General features: G+C 37.5%; 1 protein-coding gene across 4 annotated transcripts in view; it reads left to right on the forward strand.

Annotated features, from left to right (window-relative positions):
• The window catches only part of ZCCHC4 (zinc finger CCHC-type containing 4), a 59,271-nt gene that overhangs the window by 36,782 nt on the left and 861 nt on the right, over positions 1 to 21,628 (forward strand). For 3 of the 4 annotated variants that reach the window (XM_040237960.1, XM_040237961.1, XM_040237962.1), the window contains 6 exons: positions 1,928 to 2,078; positions 3,974 to 4,074; positions 12,554 to 12,675; positions 12,932 to 13,007; positions 15,787 to 15,838; positions 16,331 to 16,475. In XM_040237960.1, the coding sequence (XP_040093894.1) occupies positions 1,928 to 2,078; positions 3,974 to 4,074; positions 12,554 to 12,675; positions 12,932 to 13,007; positions 15,787 to 15,838; positions 16,331 to 16,475 (647 nt within the window). Of the gene's footprint in view, positions 1 to 1,927; positions 2,079 to 3,973; positions 4,075 to 5,831; positions 5,952 to 12,553; positions 12,676 to 12,931; positions 13,008 to 15,786; positions 15,839 to 16,330; positions 16,476 to 21,628 lie in introns of those variants that run through there. The other variant, XM_040237963.1, reaches the window with a different exon arrangement.

The following is a 21,628-nucleotide window of genomic DNA, read 5'->3' on the forward strand; positions in this document are numbered from 1 at the left end:
ACTTTAAAATCTTCTACTGTTTTGTATACTAAAAGTGTTGATTTTTGCTTTTATAGATGAATACTTGAAAGCTACTACAAAGTCAGTAGACTGGAGCTAGTATTATAGCTCTGTCTCTTGTTGATCTTTCCAAAAGCAAAAAAGGGATAAACAAACTGGACAGTTTTTAATGTTAACTTTGCAGTCACTAGTTCAGTTCAGTTCAGTTCAGTTGCTCAGTTGTGTCCAACTCTTTGCAACTCCATGGACTGCAGCATGCCAGGCCTCCCTGTCCATCACTGGAGTCTACTCAAATTCATGTCCATTGAGTCAGTGATGCCATCCAATCATCTCATCTTCTGTCATCCCCTTCTCCTCCTGCCTTCAGTCTTTCCCAGCATCAGGGTCCCTTCAAATGAGTCAGTTCTTCGCATCAGGTGGCCAAAGTATTGGAGCTGCAGCTTCAATATCAATCCTTCCAATGAATTCCTTTACAGTGGACTGGCTTGATCTCCTTGTTGTCCAAGGGACTCTCAAGAGTCTTCTCCAGCACCACAGTTCAAAATCATCAGTTCTTCGGCGCTCAGGTTTTCTTTATAGTCCAACTCTTATATCCATACATGACTACTGGAAAAACCATAGCCTTGACTAGATGGACCTTTGTTGGCAAAGTAATGTCTCTGCTTTTGAATATACTATCTAGGTTGGTCATAACTTTTCTTCCAAGGAGTAAATGTCTTTTAATTTCATGGCTGCAGTCACCATCTGCAGTGATTTTGGAGCCCCCCCAAAATAAAGTCTGTCGCTGTTTCCATTGTTTGCCCATCTGTTTGCCATGAAGTGATGGGACTGGATGCCATGATCTTAGTTTTCTGAATGTTGAGCTTTAAGTCAACTTTTTCACTCTTCTCTTTCACTTTCATCAAGAGGCTCTTTAGTTCCCCTTCACTTTCTACCATAATGGTGGTATCATCTGCATATCTGAGGTTGTTGATATTTGTCCCGGCAGTCTTGATTCCAGCTTGTGCTTCATCCAGCCCAGCATTTCTCATGATATACTCTGCATATAAGTTAAATAAGCAGGGCGACAATATATAGCCTTGCGTACTCCTTTCCTCATTGGAACCAGTCTGTTGTTCCATGTCCGGTTCTAACTGTTGCTTCCTGACCTGCATACAGATTTCTCAAGAGGCAGGTCAGGTGGTCTGGTATTCCCATCTCTTGAAGAATTTTCCACAGTTTGTTGTGATCCACACAGTCAAAGGCTTTGGCATAGTCAATAAAGCAGAAGTAGATGTTTTTGTGGAACTCTCTTGCTTTTTTGATGATCCAATGGATGTTGACAGTTACTAAAAACACTTTAGTTAGTTTCTTGGGAAAATATGTTAGTAACACAGTTTCATGGCCTGGATAAGCTTTGTTACTTGTGAACTTGTATTTATTTGCTTTTCATTGTTCAAATATGCCTGCCATTTACCTGGCATTCAAAAACACATGCATGTTTAACTGGTGATTTGTGGCTCATTAAATTGAAATTATGGTGGTGGACAAACCAGATAGGAAAAATATGTCTTATTCATCTTTGTGTCTCCAGTGTTTAGTACAATCCCTGCTTCTGTTTGTTGAATTGAATTTAGCATTTTAGATAGTCTTCATGGATAGTGAGTCTCTCTCTTTTTGGTTACTAAATTTAGTTTTTTAATTTAACTATTTGAAATGTGTAGTCCTTGAATTTGCAATTTTATAAACCCACTTATCAAGGAACCTGAAGATAAAATCTTATGGGGCCAAATGAGAGAGGCTTCAGGATGTCACTGAAGGACTCGGGGTGATAGGGTGGGTGAAGTTCAGGATGAAGAGAGAGACTGAGCCTAGTGCATTCTGCTCGAAGTAGGGCGAAGTTCGTGACTCTAGTCCTGATTTAGAAATGAATTTCTGTTTGTTCCAGGCTGCCCTTGAAGTGTGCAAGACATTTTTACAGGAAGATAAAGGTGAAGGAGTCATCATGGTGGCAGATCCTCCATTTGGTGGCTTGGTTGAACCTCTGGCTGTTACATTCAAGAAGTTAATTGCTATGTGGAAAGAAGGTCACAGCCAAGGTGTGTGATTTATTATTTACTGCAAAATAAACTTGTATATGCATCTACTTCCTGTCACATATTAGCAGACCTTAGTGAATCAGAGCACTGAAAAAATATACATGCCTTAAGTTCTCTGTTGAAAAATAGGCTTATTTGATGATGACTTTATCATGATACACTTTGTTTTATTCTAATTATGTGTTTGAAAATGGCTCATAAGTGAAATATTTGATTTTGGTGGGCATAAGGAGGCATTATCCATGAACATTTAACAGAATATCAGTGAACTGTTGTCATTTATTTGCTATTTACTAAATGGCCACTATGTTCCAGATACTGTTTAGGTACTGGAAATGGACTGGTAAATGGACACTTACCTCTGCCCTCATGGACCTTATATTTCATCTTCCAGAAGCCTTACCCAGAACTAGGACGGCACCTAGCCTCTGGGCCAAAGCTCTGAACTGTGCACAGATTTGTTTGGGAAGGCTGGCCATCAAGTAGCCCAGCAGTGACGCATGGACACCTGACTCTAGAATTGGGTTAATGACTAGGGGATATTCAGCTTAAAGTGGCTTAGGACTTCAAAGTATTTTATATAATTGCCTAATTAGTCAGTTTAATCATTTTTCAGTTTCTAGCCTGCAAATTGATAAATATAAGTGTCAGGAATTAAGTGATCAAGCTTCTCCATTAATTGTGCTATATAAATAGTGTGCTTTGGGGATAGGATGCAAATGAAATCTGAAAAGTGACTCATAGTGCTAAGTATCCTACTTATTTTTGGTTCTGAAGTCTACTTTTCAGAGTGGAAAAGTCACTGTTGTTGGGGAAGCAGTAAAGAACCCTGTGGGCTTGAATTCAGTTCTGCTGCTTATTAGCTGCAGTAAATTTGAACAAAGTGCTTAAATTTTGCAGCTTCGGTTTCCCCATCTATGATATGAGATTACTATATTAATATCTGACTCTAGGTATTGGTAAAGAGATAACATATAAAAAAGTTCCTAGCATTGTGCTCAGCCTGTATGAGGTGTTCTGTAAATAATAGCTATGTCCACTGTCTCTCATAAAAATTAATTTTGATGGAATTGTTCATAAGAATCTCCCATGATTCAGAAAAGATGTATCCACCCTGAAAACTGGCATAGTGAGTTATGGCAGAGCTAAGGATTCAGATCTAAGGCCTTCTGCCTTCTGGTCCAGGAATCCTTCCACTGTGTCACAACAACCTTTGTGCTTCATAGTGAAACTCATTTTTAATTTGTCACTTTTTAGGTAATATCTTTGCCTTTACCAAGACCACAGTGATATGCATATAAAGTTAACTTTTATATACATCCATGTGAAAGTGAAAGTGAAGTCACTCAGTCGTGTCCGACTCTTTGCGACCCCATGGACTGTAGCTACCATTTGAGGCCGACACATTACATACTCTCTAGAAGGGTACAAGCTCAGATATTAAGACATCATATACAGATAAAAAGGAAGATATTAAAGGAATTTATTTAGTCAAATTGAAGCCTAAAGAGAGAGTTGTGGGATTTGTACATTAAAGGGAGGCTCCTCAGTCCATGGGATTTTCCAGGCAAGAATACTGGAGTGGGTTTCCCTTTCCTTCTCCAGGGGATCTTCCCGACCCAGGGATCGAACCCAGGTCTCCCACGTTGTAGGCAAACGCTTAACTGTCTAAGCTAACCCCATGTAGCTGTGGTTAAATATACGAGAATGTTTCCATTGACTTTGGGGAAAAGTCAAGTTGTAAATGGTACTCTAGTAAATAGTCTCTCCTTTTGATTTAAATGTATTGAAGGATTACAGTTTCTCCCAATACCATATTTTTTTCAGTAACAACTCTCTTCTTTATGTTTTCTCTGATATCAGTTTTTTCTTTTCTGTTTTTTCTGATCCATTAGATAACAGTCAGAAAGAACTACCCATATTCTGGATTTTCCCCTATTTTTTTGAATCCCGAATTTGTCAGTTTTTCCCAAGCTTCTGCATGCTGGATTACCAGGTATAGTAAATATTCTGTTTTCTGGCATGGTTGGGAAGTGGATATTCTGCTTAAATAAATATTCTGGTAGGACTATCCATCAGTTTTAGTAAATGCAAACACTATAAGCTATATGAGACACTAAAACTCTATCATATGTAACTTAGTGCAGTGGTTCCTGGTGTGTGTAATCTCTAGAGTGCCTATTAAAAATAAAGATTCTTAGGTACCAAAATAAGCCTACTGAATCAAAATCAGAGGGTAAAGCTGTAAGAAAAAATATTTGACCAAGCTTCCCAGGTAATTCTGAACTCAGCCAGGTTTTACATTAAATGATCTAATGTTTCACATCACCAGGAGAGTGGGCAGCACCCCAGGATCATCATTATGAACATGGGATTTCTCCATTCAGAGGTGGTAGAGAAGTAAATCACTTTTTCTGTACACTTTACTTTGTTGCCCAGAGGATGCCAGGAGCTCCAAGGAGGGGTTTGCCCAAAGTCGTGTCGGAACAACTAGTGTGTCAGAGAAGCAAAGATGCTGAGGTGTGAGTGTGCTGATTCAGGGCACTGACCAGACCTTCTCCTTCACATCCCTGCCGTTCAGCTCGTCTGCTTTAGCGTCTGCTCTCCTGGATTCATTTCCTTAGGTTCTGAGTTTAACTCTGTTGTTGCCATCACAGTGTGTGGTCAGCAAGTGGGCACTGTTTCTTCTTCTGTAATGACATTTTTCTGTTTGAGTTTTCTGAGCAGTTGACTAGTCTCTGATCAAGGCTTTTCAGCCCCCAAATTGTAAAAGTCTTCACTAGTCGTTCCAAGCCAGCAGTTGATTCTTTTCTTTTATTAATTGAAGCATAGTTCATTTACCATACTGTGTTACTTTCAGGTGTACAGCATAGTGATTCAGTATTTTTGCAGATTATATTATATTATATGCTATTACAAGGTAACAGGTATAATTCCTGTAGCACTTGGCTCTAATCTTGGTACATCCTGAAGATGTATACTGTTATGAAAATTACTTAGAAATAATGTGAGAAACAGTGTTACTAAAAATGAGGGCACAGATCCTACCTGTAATTCTACTCCAAACAGCAAATATGTTGTTGAAGTAGAGTTGACCCTTGAATAACCAGAGGGTTAGGGGTGCAGTTGGAAATCAGTGTATAACTTATAATTAGCCCTCTGTATTTGAACTTTCTCCAGATCTGTGGTTCTGCATCTGTGGATTCAGCCAAATTTGTTTTGATAGTATTTACTATTGAAAAAGACCCATGAATAAGTAGACCCACACAGTTCAAACTTGTGTTGTTCAGGGGTCAACTGTATTCACTTCTAGTCTTCTCAGAAAATACTTTTACATATTTGTAATCATAGCAGATGAATATGAATTCTGCTTCCTTCATGGTGCCTTATATAAATGTATATTTTAAAATGTAGCTATATAATCTTATTCTTTATTATTTCATTAATGGACTGTATTGTTATCCTCTCTTTTTTCAGACTTAAGAAGTTGCTTCCACCTTTAAACATCTTTTATTCATAGAATTTTTTTATATTGTACATAACTCCCTTAAAATAAATTTCTAAAACTAAAATAGAATTACAAAAGTTACATTGTCAAGTTTAATGGACATTTTCATGGCTGTTGAACCACATTAACAGATTCCTTTCCAAAACTGTGTAGCACAAGTCATTTTAACCTTGATTTCTTGAGCTCTGCTTTAGGCAAAATCTGTTTCATAATTCTTCTCAAAGCTGGTTTACTTTCCTTTTTAGGGCATCCAGTTTTCTGTTGCTTGTCTGAAGGATGCTTCTACTGTAATATGGACACTTGCAATGCAGAGATAGTTGACATATCCTAGAGATGTTAACTGAGTAAGCCATTTCTGGCTTCAGGTACACCTGCTGCCTTTGACAGTGAATAATCACAGTACAATGTTTGGCACATAGTAGGTGCCCTATACAGATTGAGTGAGTTCAGTTCAGTTCAGTTCAGTTGCTCAGTTGTGTCCCTATGCTCTTTGCGACCCTATGAATTACAGCACGCCAGGCCTCCCTGTCCATCACCAACTCCCGGAGTTCACTCAGACTCACGTCCGTTGAGTCTGTGATGCCATCCAGCCATCTCATCCTCTGTCGTCCCCTTCTCCTCCTGCCTCCAATCCCTCCCAGCATCAGAGTCTTTTCCAATGAGTCAACTCTTCGCATGAGGTGGCCAAGGTACTGGAATTTCAGCTTTAGCATCATTCCTTCCAAAGAAATCCCAGGGCTGAGCTCCTTCAGAATGGACTGGTTGGATCTCCTTGCAGTCCAAGGGACTCTCAAGAGTCTTCTCCAACACCACAGTTCAAAAGCATCAATTCTTCGGCACTCAGCTTTCTTCACAGTCTAACTCTCACATCCATACATGACCACTGGAACAACCATAGCCTTGACTAGATGGACCTTAGTCAGCAAAGTAATGTTTCTGCTTTTGAATATGCTATCTAGGTTGGTAATAACTTTTCTTCCAAGTAGTAAGCATCTTTTAATTTCATAGCTGCAGTCACCATCTGCAGTGATTTTGGAGCCCAAAAACATAAAGTCTGACACTGTTTCCACTGTTTCCTCATCTATTTCCTGTGGAGTGATGGGACCGGATGCCATGATCTTCGTTTTCTGAATGTTGAGCTTTAAGCCAACTTTTTCACTCTCCACTTTCACTTTCATCAAGAGGCTTTTTAGTTCCTCTTCACTTTCTGCCATAAGGGTGGTGTCATCTGCATATCTGAGGTTACTGATATTTCTCCCGGCAGTCTTGATTCCAGCTTGTGTTTCTTCCAGTCCAGCGTTTCTCATGATGTACTCTGCATAGAAGTTAAATAAGCAGGGTGACAATATACAGCCTTGATGCACTTTTTCTGGAGTTGAAAAAGGAACTGAGTTTTAATCCTAGTTCTGACACCTAATAACTAGGCCTACACATTTTATCTAACTCTCTGAAACTTATCTTGTTACATGAGCATAGTAACAGTATATCTGCTTCATAAGGTTTTAAGAATTATTTGAGATAATATCTTAAAAAGCTTAGCCTTGTCCCTGACCCACAGCAAATGTAGAATAAAGGTCATTGCTATCAGCATTGTTGACACCATCTTGATATTGTCATCATTCTGATGGTCCCAGAGTCAGGGTAGAACTTTTCTTAAGTTCTCTTTTGAACAGTATCTGAGACATTAAAATTGTAAAACACATCATTCCTCAGAAGACTCATCCACATTTTGTTGTTTTTCAGTCACTAGGTCATATCTGACTTTTTGCAACCTCATGGATTGCAGCATGCCAGGCTTCCCTGTCCTTTGCTATCTCCTCGAGTTTGCTCAAACTTATTTCCATTTTTTCACTGTGGGCAAGAGTTTGAAATGGTGAGGAGGCAGAAGGCAGATCCAGGATAAGGCAGATGCGAGCAATTAATGTGGATTAACCAGTTACTGTTTGTTTAGACAGGCTGTGTTACTACAGAAGAACTTTTACAAATGTTGGCATTTTAGTTTTGAGAACTAGTTCCAAGGTCCAAGCTTACTGAAAGTAGTTATATAACTCAGTGCATTGGGGGAGAAGGTTCTAATTAGATCATGTATATCAATCAGGGTGAAAGCAGTGTTTTCAATTAAAGAGAAAGCCAACTTTTGAGAAGAATTAGAATAAAACTATAAAACGAAACAAACCTTCATTTTTTTGTGATTCCTACTAAAGATAAGAACTACTGCCCCATTACATGCTGACTGGGAGAAGATTTCGCCAGATCTCCTGGGGTGAATGTAAACCTTTTCTGTGTTTTGTTTTTGTTTTGAAACTTTCTCTAGACTTATTATTCTCCTTTCCAAACCTTTTGCATTCTTTCTTTTGTTTCTGTTGTTACTTTAGCTTCATTTTGTGGTAGTTTTTTCCCTTTTATATTAAACTGCCTTCATCAAATGAAAAATTTGCAAGTTTCCTTTCTTCCTTCACAGATCTTTTCCCATAGACCTTGATTAGGCTTTCTTTCTGACTTGGTCTGAGATGATTATATGCCCCCAAACCACAATACAGTAAAGAAAAAAAAAAAGACACAAAATCTCTTTTTTTCAGAAGTACTTTTTAGGTTAGAGGAAGGCAGAAATGCTGCAAATTTTCATAGAATATAAATCATGTAGAATCTTTAGCAATAAAGCACTTGATGAATACAGAATAAATAGTTATCTAAGACCTAGAAAGGAAGGATTTGGTAATGAAAAGAAATTCTGATTTAGAGTCAGAAGTTTGAGTCCTAGCACTGCCTTTTAGAAGCTATTTAATCTTGAGGGAAGTCACTTTATCTTTCCAGGTCTCTGTTTCCTTACCTGTAAAATAAAATAATCTAACCAGAAAAGTGATGGCAGATAAGTTTTACTTTTAGACGTAAGCCTGATGAATTGTCAGTGACTTCCTGGAGAATTTGTTGAGAATACTGGACTCAGTGGTAGAAAGTAGCGTGATTGATTTGTGATGTCTGCCACAGGGTCAGGGTCAGAGAGTGGTAGATTCAGGTCCTATATTTACCATATCTGAGCTGGATCATCTCACTTCCCTTCTACCTGGAACATGCAATGATCTCTTGTTTCTACTTAGTCTGGGACATTGTTAAAAGTAGAGATCTTTGCTTTTTTTTTTTTTTTAAAGCTATCATTTAAAAAAATCATCCCATTAGAAAACAGTTTTTTGAGGCTGATTTCATGTTAAGAAATGACACTTTGACAGGAATTTCTGAGAAATGATTGTAAATTATAAGGTGACAAGAAATTCTCAAAACTCAATATATAGTAAACATAAAACATTTAATGGATTTGAAGTGATGAATAACACACAAACACGTCTGTGTGTGTCTCTGTATATATCTATATGTATCTATACATATGGTATTTAAAATAAGAGGTAACATGGAGTAAGGTTTTTAACCTTTTAGAAGTTCTTTAATCTTGAGGGAAATCACTTTATCTTTCCACGTTTCTATTTCCTTACCTGTAAAATAAAATAATTGAACCAAAAAAGGGATGGCAGATAAGCTTTACTTTTAGACTTAAGCCTGATGAATATATTACATATTATATATGTAATATATATGTAAAAAAACCTTATTGCTATGGCAGAAGTTGAGTGATGGAGTTGAAGAGTTCATTTGGGATCTTTTGAATATAATGAAATTAAACAGAACATACTTTAGGGAGTTCTGAAAATACAAGTATGTACTGTTTTTTATTTAATCTTTATTTCCCAGCATAACACTTAAAGCATAATAGGTGCAGAGTAATTGTCGACTTGAATGTCTTGGTTTCCATAGAACTAGTTTCAGTCTTGTGTTGCAGAAGACATTTGCTTATAGATAAAATTAAAAGTTAGGAATTGCAGATATTTTGTACTTTCCCTCATTTCTATACAGTACTTCATCACATTAATCAGTTCCATGGGAGAAATTTTCTATTTGAAAATGCCTCTCATCATCATTGTGAGTGAAATGTCAGGGATAATGATGGGAAAATGGTGTATCAGCTCTACCACTAGTGATATGCAATTTGCAAAATTGTGTTTGCTTTACAGCACTTCCATAGGAGGTTTATTTGTGTGGATGAAGCTATGAAATATGGATGTATGTTAGAGGTACATTAATTTACCCTAGCAGCATGCATTTTACATACCATATGTTTATAGTTAATTAGCACAACAAACCCACATTTAAAAATAATAATAATCTCAATTAGGTTATGCAAAATCAAGTAATCAACCACCTTCCTGACACACACATTCTCTGACTCCTTGGGTAATCATAAAGAAATTGTTCTTTTTCCCCCTCTCTTCCATCTGCTATCTATTCTATTGCATGGAGTATTCCATTTACTAAAAGTCTTTCTAAGATACTCTTTTCCAGCAGTTGAAAATCTTCATAAGATTCTCTTGGAAAGAATTTTTTTTCTTATGACACTCATAAATGTTCAGAATATCTTTGTTGGATTTAATAAGGTGCCATATATTTACTGAGTACATTGAGGAAGTGCTTTAGGGAAAAATTATGAATTTAAACCATTTTAAAAGAAAACTACTTAAAGTACTGTTTTAAGGTGATTGAAGTAAAGTCTACTTTTGTATCTTAGCCTCTAATAGGTAACATATATTCATAGAATTTTAAAGTTGGAAACAAGCATAGCTTTAGCATAGGCTAACTTCCCAATGTAATAATCCTCTCCACTAAATTCATGACAAGCAGCCATCTAGCCTCACTTGAATGCTTTCAGTGAGCAAAGTCCTACAGCCTTACAAGGCAACTCAATTTGTTTAATAGCTCTAATCATTAGAAAATTTTCTCATATAGAGATAAAATATGCTCCCTATTAACTTCTAACCCTTGGTCCTACTTCTGTTTTCCAAAGCAGTGAAGGAGAAGTCTAATTTCTATTCCACAGAATACCCCTTCAGTTATCAAATAGCCATCAAATTCTCCCAGTCTTCTCTTTTCTGAATAAACACCCCCAGTCTGTAAAACTGTAAGTCCTATTTATCCCCATTACTTTCAGTAGAAATGAACTGGCTTTATTAATGTCTCAGAATGTAGCAACTGAATGCAGAGCTTTGAAAGTGATCTAACCTCGTCTCCTTTCCTTGTTAATGATACTGTAGTTGTTATAGTCCTGAGTAATCCAGCTGTAGGCCCACACCTACTCTTACATGGTTACTCTAGACTGTGGACTCACTATGCTGACCTGTGTATGCTCACCATGCAGAACACCCTAGGGGTTTTTTCCTCACTGGCTCTCATTTAGTTGGGTCTCCTCACCTTGTACTTTTCTTTCCCCCCACTGCTGAAGCTTGTTAATCAGTCTTCCTAGATTTGTTCCCCTGTACATCTAGCCAGCAGTGCTACAGTCATGGGAGAACCTAGGAATCTCCCGTTAAAGGCCTCTCTTTCCATTGTGCTCAGTGCCTCCAGTTCAGGCAGTTCAGTCGCTCAGTCATGTCTGACTCTGCGACCCCATGGACTGCAGCATGCCAGGCTTCCCTGTCCTTCACTATCTTCCAGAGCTTGCTCAAACTCATGTCCATCGAGTCGGTGATGCCATCCAACCATCTCATCCTCTGTCGTCCCCTTTTCCTTCTGCCTTCAATCTTTCCCAGCATCAGGGCATAAGGGTCTTTTCCAATGAGTCAGTTCTTCGCATCAGGTGGCCAAAGTTTTGGACACTTTGACAGGAATTTCTGAGATGCCTTATGCCTTGTATTTTTGCAATTCTCCCATTACATAGCTAGCTTGTGAGTTCTGTTGTAAATTCTTAAGTGTAATCTTATGTAGAATCTACACAATTTATTACTTGAAAGTTGGGATCTATCTTATAAAAATCACATAATACTCTTGTGGGTGATCTAAAGCAGTGTTTCTCAAACTTTAGTGTGCAAAGAGGGCTTGTTAAAAATACAGATTGCTGGGCCCCACCCCCAGAGTTTGTGTTTTTAGGTCCTAGGTGGGACAGGAAATTTCATTTCTAACATGATCCCAGGTCATGCTGATATTGCTGATCCAGACACCACAGTTTGAGAGTTAATGATCTGAAGAAAGATGGACTTAGTGGCTAGGTGGAATTCACGGCAGTTTTAAAACCAAACTGAGAATGTTTATGGGTGATAAGCTGGAGGAGGAGACGGGAGCCAGAAGCTGATAGGAATCATGCTTGTTGGTTTCAGTTTACTTTCCAGATAATCTGTAGAAAGGGAAAGTTGAGTTAGGGATATTAGGAGAGAGGTGAATGCTTGAAGTAGTCATTGTGGGGAGAACTGTAGTTGATTTCCCTCTGTGTCTCCATCCTTCTATCGCCAACATATGCCAGGTCCTGAATTCAGTGTTTTACATACACTGGCTCATTCAACTTTCACAGCAACTCTAAGGTAAGTGTTAGTAACCTTTTCCAGATGAAAATGATGCAGGCTTGCCTGAAGTCATATAACAAGTGAGCGGCAGAGCCACTGCCTGGCCTCGACCTGGCTCTGTCAGAAAGTGACGGTGGAGGGCCAAACCAAGGTGGCACTGAGCCTCAGGGAGCTGAAAACTGACATGCAGTGAATGTAAACAGTGAAACCCCTAACTGCCCTGGCACACATCATCAAAGGTGGAATTTTTTAACCCTCAAAGCTAAATTCTTAATTATGTAATAGTCCTTCTTGCAGAGTCTGTTGCATTGGATACAAGATTAGAGTTCTTCTCTTAATTCCAGGTAACATGAATTTGTCATAACAAATTGTACCTTTTTTATAATAAAATTTTACTCTCATGGACTCCTCTCTGAATCTGTTGACTAATAAGTAAACTCTTGCTTTTAAGAACTTCTTGTTAAATATTCTGATTTAATTTGTATCTTGGCATCAGTTTGTTCACTTATTGGTTAAAGAGTCTTAACAAATGTTGACTCAGTTGAGAAATTTTTCTTTTAATTTTTGTTTTTTTTTTTACTTTCTAGGTAGATTATGATAATCATGCACTTTATAAACATGGAAAGACGGGACGGAAACAGTCTCCTGTGCGTATTTTCACGAATATCCCACCTAACAAAATAATCCTTCCTATTGAAGAAGGGTACAGGTAAGATCATAGAGGGACCTTGAAATACATTGGTCACTGAAAATAAAGTTCCATATATCTAACACGAAAATGCCTTTCATATTGACTCATGTAGTACTTTTATTACTATTAAATATGGCCTAAAATGTTGTATTGGATTTAACTTGAATTATACCGAATTTTTGTAACATGCTTTGTGAACTTTTATCTACCTTGTGAATCTCAATAGGTATAAATATATGCAGCCCATTTCATCGAGTCTTTCTTTTCTCCTTAGATTTTGCCCACTGTGTCAACGATATGTTTCTTTAGAGAATCAACACTGTGAACACTGTAATTCTTGTACATCCAAGGTATAGTTTTCTTTAGAATGTGTTTTTACTCAAATATGTTAGTTTTATTTTAGTTCACTAGTTTCATTATATTTGCTTAATGTTATTTTTTTAATATTATAATTCATATTAATGTATTAATGCCAAAGAATGTTCAAACTGCTATACAGTTGTGCTCATTTCACATGCTAGCAAGGTTATGCTCAAAATCCTTCAAACTAGGCTTCAGCAATATGTGAACCAAGAACTTTCAAATGTGCAAGCTGGGTTGAGAAAAGCCAGAGGAACCAGAGATCAAATTGCCCATATTCATTGGGTCATGGAGAAAGCAAGGGAATTCCAGAGAAGCATCTGCATCTGCTTCTGCTTCATTGATTATGCTAAAGCCTTTGACTGTGTGGATCACAACAAACTGGGGGCAATTCTTAATGAGATGGGAGTACCAGACCACTTTACGTGTCTCCTAAGGAACCTGTATGCAGGTCAAGAAGCAACAGTTAGAACTTACTGTAGAACAATGGACCTGTTCAAAATTGGGAAAGAAGTACGTCAAGACTGTATATTGTCACACTGCTTATTTAACTCATATGCAGAGTACATGATGTGAAATGCTGAGCTGGATGACTCACAAGCTGGAATCAAGATTGCCAAGGGAAATATCAACAGCCTCAGATATGCACATGATACCACTCTAATGGCAGAAAGTGAAGAGAAACTAAAGAGCCTCTAAAGAGGAGAGTGAAAAAACTGGCTTGAAACTCAATATTTCAAAAATCTAAGATCATGGCATTCAGTCCCATCACTTCATGGCAGATAGATCGGGAAAAAATAGAAGCAGTGACAGATTTTATTTTCTTGGGCTCCAAAATCACTGCATATGGTGACTGCAGCCATGAAATTAAAAGACGCTTGCTCCTTGGAAGGAAAGCTATGATAAACCTAGATAGCATATTAAAAAGCAAAGACATCCCTTTGCTGACAAAGTCCATATAGTCAAAGCTATGGTTTTTTCAGCAGTCATGTACGGGTGTGAATGTTGAACCGTAAAGAAAGCTGAGCTTCAAAGACTGATGCTTTTGAATAGTAGTGTTGGAAAAGATTCTTGAGAGTCCCTTGACCAGCAAGGGGATCAAATCAGTCAATCCTAAGGAAATCAACCCTGAATATTCATTGAAAGGTCTGTTGCTGAAGTTCCAATACTTTGGCCACCTGATGCAAAGAGCTGACTCATTAGAAAAGACCCTGATGCTGGGAAAGATAGAAGGCAAAAGGAGAAGGAGGCAGCAGAGGATGACATGGTTGTATAGCATCACCAACTCAATGGACATGAATTTGAGCAAACTCCGGGAGATATTGGAGGACAGAGGAGCCTGCAGTCCATGGGATCGCAAAGCATTGGGCACAGCTTAGCAATTGAACAACAACAACAAGTTAGTGAATTATTGTTTATTAATTATATTTTAATACATTACCTTTTCTCTAATCATAAAGTACTGCAGGCTTTTAAAACTATTTAGTTGCCTTCATTATCATTAATAATTTTTAAGTTATTTTTATATGGTACTGTGTGACTGCTAAAATTATTAGTGTTTCAAATAAGGCACTAAATGAGGACTAAATTTTGTTGAGGGCAAAGTTGTTTCAAATAAAGCATTGAGTTATTAGATACCAATCACTGTTCTGATGAAACAGCAGTTAACAACAGGACTTTTTATGTGCCAGGCCCTGTCTTAAGTGCTGTACATGGGCTGAGTCATTTACTCCTCACACAGCACTAGTAGACAGGCTTTTCACAGGTGAGGAGGGACTGCAGAGGACACACCTCCTAGTGACATTTTTAGGAAGGCAGGATCACCCTTAGGATGCTCTGTTATTTTAACTAAATCCAGTCAAAAAGAACATGTGAAGTTTAGTTGGCTGATAAGCACATATTGTTCTCTAAAGGAAAGGCTATGTTTTTATAACTATTGGAAAGTAATTTTTTATAACTTCATAATTGTATTACTGGTTATACTGGTTTTTACTATGGTAACATAGATTATATATATTTCCAATTAGTTGAGAAAGTGTCTGTATTCTTCATTAAAAAAAAATTATGCCCAAATCATACAAATTACAAAATGAGAAAAAAAAAAAAAACAAATTTTAAATTTAGAGATGCACACATAAGTGGAAAAGATAAAAACAAGGAAGTGAGCATCAGAAAAGCTAGGATAGGTGTTTCTCAGTGGGGAGGAAGGAATGCTGGACTAGAAAGGGGCATTTGGGGAAGTGTCTAGGGGACTGATGGTATTCTGTCTCTTGACTTGTTGGGTTCTTCAGTGTTCACTTTATAATACTCACTAAACTGGATGTATGCATTTCATGTACTTTTTTAGGTATGTTTTATTTCATAGTTTTAAAATTACCCAGATAGTAACCTCCATCCTTCTAAATTACATTTTCTCAAATATGAACGTTATTAAGGATTATGTCAGATAGACTATAAAAACTATGAGTCATTAATTCTCTTGACATTTTCATTGAGTCCTTCTTCATGCAGTTTGGGTTGATTGATCTGGAGTGGACTTTCAAGATCATTTAAATAAATCCCCCAGTTTTAGTGTTAAGGAATCTGGGGCATTTGAGTTGAGTGGAGAAATGCATAAATTAAAATCAAAATATTTAATTGTAAAGCTCAGGAAAGTGAGAAATAAGGAATGAATAATTTACACAGCTTTTAATAAGCCATTTTAATTTTTAATTATCGGACTTGATTCTTAATGACAAATTAATCATAATTTAAAAATTGTTTTTGTAGGATGGCAGGAAATGGAACCATTGCTTTCTCTGCAAAAAGTGTGTAAAGCCTTGTAAGTATTTAGACTTAGTGTTTGAGATCCTATGAAAACATTGGGTTTTTCTTCATCTAAATAGAATTTTTATTTAACTGTATTTACAAAAGAAAAAAATTAATATAGAGACTTACATTAATTTACTTTCTTTTTAATTTTTACACTTATTAAAATGAACTTTCTCTTCTTCAGAGAGATGACTTTACCTTGTTTGGTTTGGCTTATTTTAGTAGCATTTTGTATTGTTCAGCCAGTCCCCATTGTATCAGTGGTTCATGACTCATTGCAGAAGGGCGGAATTTGTTGCCAGGTATCAGAAAGAAGTTAGCTGGTTTACGTGGATTTCCAACCTCTTAACCTTGGCCTCTTTAGCCAAACTATAATTAGCTAGGCAAAGCGATCACAATATTTGAAGTAAACACTATTCATACTTCCTCATCATAAAGGTTAATCTAATGAAAGAGTCTATTAAATGAACCTCTTCTAAAACCTAATTTTTTTATTTTACAGCCTGGATCCACTGTAGCATTTGCAATCGCTGTGCTCTTCCGGATCATTCTTGCAAGGGCCCTAAAGATGGCTGCTTTATTTGTGGTGAATTAGATCATAAACGGAGTACTTGTCCTAACATCTCTACGTCTAAGAATGTTAACAAGTTAGTTGAATTCCCTTATTTACTAGAAAAAATTTTTCTTGTGTACAGAACAATCCACAAAAGTGTGCAATAATTGGAGGATCCATAAGTGTGAAATTAATTGTTGCTTTCACTGTTAGACATTGTTTGCATAGATGGGGAGGAAGGGTATCAAGGTGAGTTTCAGAGAGCTTAAGATTTTACAGGCAAGACCAGTAAATAACCAAAATATAAGGTAGAAAATGACTAACTTTCCTCTATGTGTATGTGATATAGTTGTTATAATTCAGAGCAACATTATACCAATGACAGTAGTTGATTTAGAAATATTATTGATATTTCAAATGGGCTAACTTATGATTACATTTTTTTCTTTTTAAACTAAAGGGATGACACGTATTGATTGAGTCCTCTTGTTTTGCTTATGTGGAAACCAGATAGCTAAGTTTAATATTACATTAAAATTGAGATCAGGATAAAAATTTTGAGCAATCATATAACTTGTGATGAAAAAATCATCTTTTAGTATTAGAAGTGTTAGGTTGGTGCAAAAGTAATTGTGGTCTTGCATTGTTGAATTTTGCCATTTGATACTGGAATACATTCTTAAATAGATGTTACTTTATGCATCCTTTTAATGCACATTTCTTTTTTGCTAATTACTTATTACTTGTTTATTTTATATTTATTTTAGACTATAGAAATGATATTAGACAAAAAAACAAATTTGAGCAATTTTTTTATTCGAGGTCGAAATGGGTTGTAAAGCAGCAGAGACGACTCACAACATCAACAATGCATTTGACCCAGGAACTGCTACATACATACAGTGCAGTGGTGGTTCAAGAAGTTTTGTAAAGGAGACAAGAACCTTGAAGATGAGGAGCGTAATACAGCTGGTCATAGGAAGTTGACAACGACCAGTTGAGAGCCATCATTGAAGCTGATCCCCTTAACGGAGAAGTTGCTGAAGAACTCAACATTGACCATTCTCTGGTCACTTGTCATTTCAAACAAATTGGAAAGGTGAAAAATCTTGATAAATGGTTGCCTGATGAGCTGACCAAAAATAAAAAAGTAATTGTTTTGAAGTGTCATCTTCTCTTACTCTCGGAGAAGGCATTGGCGACCCACCCCAATACTGTTGCCTGGAAAATCCCGTGGATGGAGGAGCCTGGTGGGCTGCAGTCCATGGGGTCCCTAAGAGTTGGACACGACTGAGTGACTTCACTTTCATGTCTCACTTTCATGCATTGGAGAAGGAAATGGCAACCCACCCCAGTGTTCTTGCCTGGAGAATCCCAGGGACAGGGGAGCCTGGTGGGCTGCCGTCTGTGGGGTCGCACAGAGTTCGACAGAACTGACACAACTTAGCAGCTGCAGTTTCTCTTATTCTGTGCAACATTTCTTGATTGGATTGTAATGCATGATGAAAAGTGGATTTTATATGACAACTGTCAATGACCAGCTCAGTGGTTGGACCAAGAACAAACTCCAGCGCACTTCCCAAGGCCAAACTAATACCATGAAAGGTCATGGTCACTGTTTGGTGGTCTGCTGCCTGTCTGATCCACTACAGCTCTCTGAAGCCTGCTGAAACCATTACATCTGAGAAGTATGCTCAGCAAATTGATGAGATGCACCAAAAATTGCAACGCCTGCAGTCAGTATTGGTCAACGGAATGGGCCCAATTCTCCACAACATCGCCTGACCCCATGTCACACAGCTGCTTCAAAAGTTGAATAAATTGGACTACAGAGTTTTGCCTCTTCCACCATATTCACCTGACCTCTCGCTAACCAACTACCACATCTTCAAGCATCTCAACAGCTTTTTGCAGGGAAAATGCTTCCACAACCAGCAGGTGGCAGAAAACGCTTTCCAGGAGTTCGTCAAATCCTGAAGCACAGATTTTTACACTACAAGGATAAACAAACTTATTTTCTCACTGGCAAATATGTGTTGATTGTAATGGTTCCTGTTTTGATTAATAAAGACATGTTTGAGTCTAGCTATAATGATTTAAAATTCATGGTCCAAAACAATTACTTTTGTACCAACCTGAATACCTGATGCTTTACTAACTACTTATGATTGTATTCTTTTCCATCTGTTTTTATTTTTTCGGTCAGTAGAATTTTTTTTCCATTAAAGCCAGCCATTTGAATTCTGCCTACTATTTAAACTACCTTTTCCATTGAAAAGTGAAAATGAGAGTGTCAGTCACTTAGTCGTGTCTGACTCTTTGTGACCCCATGGACTGTAGCCTGCCACGCTCCTCTGTCCATAGAATTCTCCAGGCAAGAATACTGGAGTGGGTGGCCATTTCTTTCTCCAAGGGATCTTCCCAACCCAGGGGTCAAACCTGAGTCACTTGCATTACAAGCAGATTCTTTACCATCGGAGCCACCAGAGAAGCCCATATTGAATCTACTTTAAATAATTTATTCTCACTAAGTAATCAAGGGTAGAAGTGGTATTATAAAAATTAATTAAAGAGGTATATTGAATCTTAGAAAATAACTTTTCCTTATAATCCTTTAAGAATAGAATACAGTCTCATAAAGTAGGGGTGATCTAGGGGTGTTTTACTATTTACAGTATAATTCTAGTTGCAAACAGGAGTTAGTATCATGCTCAGCCTTTGATTGTGTGATTTTATGACACATGGAAACTGAATTTTCCTTTTGGTAATACATTGTAGGCTCTTCCTTGGTTCTTAAATAGCTCTGACTAGTCTATTTGTTAGTAATATATTGTTTTCATTGAGGAAAATCATGTAGTATCTTTCAGTACTAGATTTTATCAATTTTAAGACCAAATCTTTTAGGACATGGTATACCTGATAATTCTTGAATAGTATCACCTTCTCTTAGAGAAGACACCTAAACTGTTAATGGTTATTTTCAGGTATTGCTTTCAAAAAATTTTTACAATGAGTTGACAAGGCATGAACTTTTTATAATAGTAAAATATAATTTTTATGCTTTTTTTTTTAGCCTGTATGGCACCAAAGGTGTTTTCATCTTGTATGTTTTATAGTTGTCTTATGTTGCTGGTGGCTCAGAGGTTAAAGCGTCTGCCTCCAATGCGGGAGACCTGGGTTCAGTCCCTGGGTGGGGAAGATCCCCTGGAGAAGGAAATGGTAACCCACTCCAGATTCTTGCCTGGAGAATCCCATGGACAGAGAAGCCTGGTAGGCTACAGTCCGCGGGGTTGCAAAGAGTCGGACACGACTGAACGACTTCACTTCACTTCACTTCTATGTTACTTTAGTTTTCCTTAGTATTAATTGTCCTTTGGTTATGAACTAGAATGATGCTGGCTCCCTCTTGTGGTTAGAGCTTGTTTTATCAGTTACATAAATACCTGGAATTTAGAGGACAAATATCAATACCAGGTGAATTTAATTTTAAGGCAAAATAAAACAGCCAATTGATTTATACTCAGTTTATCACTGTTTAAAGACTGTACCTCTGGAACATTTTGTTCATTCATATTACAAATGAATATTTTCTTTCTGTTTTCGTTTACCATATCTTCTAGTGAAATCTAGTAGCTCAGAGGTTAAAGCTTCTGCCTGCAATGTGGGAGACCTGGGTTCGATCCCCGGGTCGGGAAGATCCACTGGAGAAGGAAATGGCAACCCACTCCAGTATTCTTGCCTGGAGAATCCCATGGGTGGAGGAGCCTGGTGGGCTATAGTCCACTGAGTCGCAAAGAGTCGGACATGACTGAACGACTTAAGTAACCTAACTAGTGAAATCTGGTTCATGTTTAGTTATCAGTGGATAAGCCAAAGAAAATTTGTTTGAATTTTGTATACAGGCATGCATAATAACATCATTGATTTTGCCATCAAGAGATTATACGTCATTACATTTGCTAAATCATCACTTACCAGGACATTTTCCTACTTTAAAATAAATGGCTAGAGAAAAAGGAGACTTATATAACATGCACAAAACAGAATGAAGATGACTGTTTTGTTTTACTTTGAACTTAAAAGATACCCTAGTGCAAAATCTAAACATGGAAAAATATTAAATTACCAAGCAAAATTCTGAATAGTAGTCATGTGGAGCTACTAATAATAGCTAATATTTATTTAGGAGTTACTATATGCTGAGCATTTTATATACCTGAATAATTTATAGTAGTGTATGTAGTATCAAGGTAAAATTAAGAGCATGGTTTCCTGAATCAAGCTGGTTCTGCCACTTCCTCATAGATGGTTTCGTAGCCTCAGTTTCTTTCCCTAAAAAAGAAAAGTGGGGAGAAGGAAAGGGAAGGGTGACGCCTGCCTCGTCTCAGTCTCCCAGTTCCTTGAAGTCAGTTGTGCCCATTCATGTTCATATTGCCAACACTTAACATGTATACTGAAGGAACCAAAGGAGACGCTGGGTTTGTCCACTAGGAGATTATATACTGTATATGAAGCTGCTTTCCCAGATTTTGGTCCTGGGAAGATCAAGAAGAAGCTTTCCGCTAGGACTTGTGGTGGTTTATAAGAAGGAGTCTAACAGTTGATATTGCTGGGCAGCCTTTGAAGTTTCCAGGTTTGCCAGTGCTGGCAGCCCCAGCCCACCCCTTTGTTCATGATATAATAAATGGCATGATTCTGCTAGCTTGGAGAAAGTGAATGAACAGACCAGTAATCTTTCTCAGCTATAGACTGCCTGTAACTTAGTTCAGAGAGCACCTGAAACAAAGGATCTGTTTTTGTTTTCTGGTATGATTTAATGTTTTTTAGAGATTGACTTTCAGCTTATTCATTTTGAAGCTAGTCTTCAAGAGCCCACTAAGTGTGGACATCCTGTATGGCACTTGTCAGGATTTTAGGATACTGAGGAAAGGAAAATTAAGACTGTAAGATGAGCTTCTGTAAGCCTTTTCAGAGCTGCAGCATTTTTCTACCATTGCTAACTGTCAATGTATCGGTCTTTTTCTGAAATATGTAATTCAGGGATTTGGAGATAGAAGTGCTGAGTTGAGCAGTACAGATGTACAAGGGGAAAAAAAAAAAAAAAAAACCCTCCCAACTCATTGGCTTGACTATTTACCTCTGTGGTGTATTTGTCCTGAATAGATTGTTCTAAATCTGTAGTAACCATCTTTCAAAGAAATTTCTTCTCTAAAACATTTTGCTTGGTCAGGACTCTATCTCCTTGTT

This window comes from Oryx dammah, unplaced genomic scaffold, assembly GCF_014754425.2.
Source record: "Oryx dammah isolate SB20612 unplaced genomic scaffold, SCBI_Odam_1.1 HiC_scaffold_3, whole genome shotgun sequence".
In the NCBI taxonomy this organism is placed as follows: domain Eukaryota; kingdom Metazoa; phylum Chordata; class Mammalia; order Artiodactyla; family Bovidae; genus Oryx; species Oryx dammah.